Raw genomic sequence first — 1,340 nt, 5'->3', positions numbered from 1 at the left:
CCAATTCTTTTTGCACTTTAACACAATAGAATTGAAAATTAAAACCGTTTTGAAGGGATAATAAATGAATTTGAATTCAGTATAGGGGATAATATTAAATTATGAAGAAACACTTCTGGCTCTGATTAAATATGCTAGTTATAAAGCAACTTTTTGACAGATTATATACATATATAATTTTTCTTTTTACATTGTTTTCTTTTATCATATGATAACATATATTGTTCTTGCAGGGAGATCCTTTAGAATCCCCATCACCGTCCCCACAGCATAACGTCACTAGCCAGGACATGCACTCAAGACTTGAGCTCTATGCTTCTCGCTTGGCTGAAGTGGAATTGCGAACAAATTCTAACTCTACGCCTGACAGGTTGGAGCATATGTTTTGGTTCAATAGTTTATGTTTTAGTATTTTTATTTTACATTATTTTGTGTGTAGCTTCTTCTAGTTTTCTTTCAAGCATGATATACTGGTATATTCTGCATATGATTTGTTTAAAATTTTTATCCCTTTTTTTAAAAGCTGTTTTACTAATATTTCATAGATCTCTTGTCTCCTCTCTTAGCGAGGACGAACATGGGCTTATTGCCCAGTACTGCCAGTCACTAAGTTCTTCGGATGCTCCACTGCCGGTACCACGCTCACCCCTGCAGATCATGGCAGCTGTTGATGCTGAGCAGAAGGATGAACTTGAACAAATGATCAGGTATGTCTCAAATACTTTTCATGTTTATCCATGACATCCATATTTATTTTTACATGATACAGTTGTGTACTGAAATATGTTCACTCAAATTTCCAATTTCCTTTCAAATAGGGCCCTCGAGGAAGAAAATAGTCAGCTTCAGGCTGAGTATGATCGTTTGAAGTCACAACAGCCTGTAGGTTCCCCACCTGATGATGGCCTCTCAGGGCAGCGTTCTGAAGCAGACATGTTGGCAGAGGCTAAGCTGCTCCGTCAACACAAGGGACGACTAGAAGCTCGAATGGGTATCTTGGAAGAACACAATAGGCAACTAGAGGCACAGCTTCATCGACTACGACAGTTGTTAGGCGAGGTTGGTTCATAGTTATTTTTTCATTTACAAATGGAGTACAGTGTATCAGGGTTCTGTATTATTAATGTTTTAAAACTATCAGTATATGATAATGATTGTGCAATTCGAGAATAACTATTAATTTTTTGCATTTTCCAGCCTGGTGGAATGAGCTCACCAAACAAGTCAGGAACTCTACAGACCAAGTCAGTCACTGCTAGTCAACTGGCCATGGATTCTCCTGCCAAAGTCAATGGACATTCTAACCAAGGTAAGAATGTGCTTACAAAGCATGATTTGCA

At 37.9% G+C, this 1,340-nt stretch overlaps 1 protein-coding gene across 1 annotated transcript in view; it reads left to right on the top strand.

Moving 5' to 3' along the window:
* Positions 1 to 1,340, top strand: part of LOC119588583 — a gene marked incomplete in the record, with an annotated part of 49,963 nt that overhangs the window by 45,023 nt on the left and 3,600 nt on the right. The window contains 4 exon segments of the mRNA XM_037937224.1: positions 234 to 370; positions 546 to 707; positions 819 to 1,059; positions 1,198 to 1,309. Coding sequence (XP_037793152.1) covers positions 234 to 370; positions 546 to 707; positions 819 to 1,059; positions 1,198 to 1,309 — 652 coding nt within the window.

Source organism: Penaeus monodon, chromosome 24, assembly GCF_015228065.2.
Source record: "Penaeus monodon isolate SGIC_2016 chromosome 24, NSTDA_Pmon_1, whole genome shotgun sequence".
Classification (NCBI taxonomy): Eukaryota; Metazoa; Arthropoda; class Malacostraca; order Decapoda; family Penaeidae; genus Penaeus; species Penaeus monodon.
Note: the sequence above shows the minus strand (reverse complement) of the source record. Positions and strands in the feature narration are given on the sequence as shown.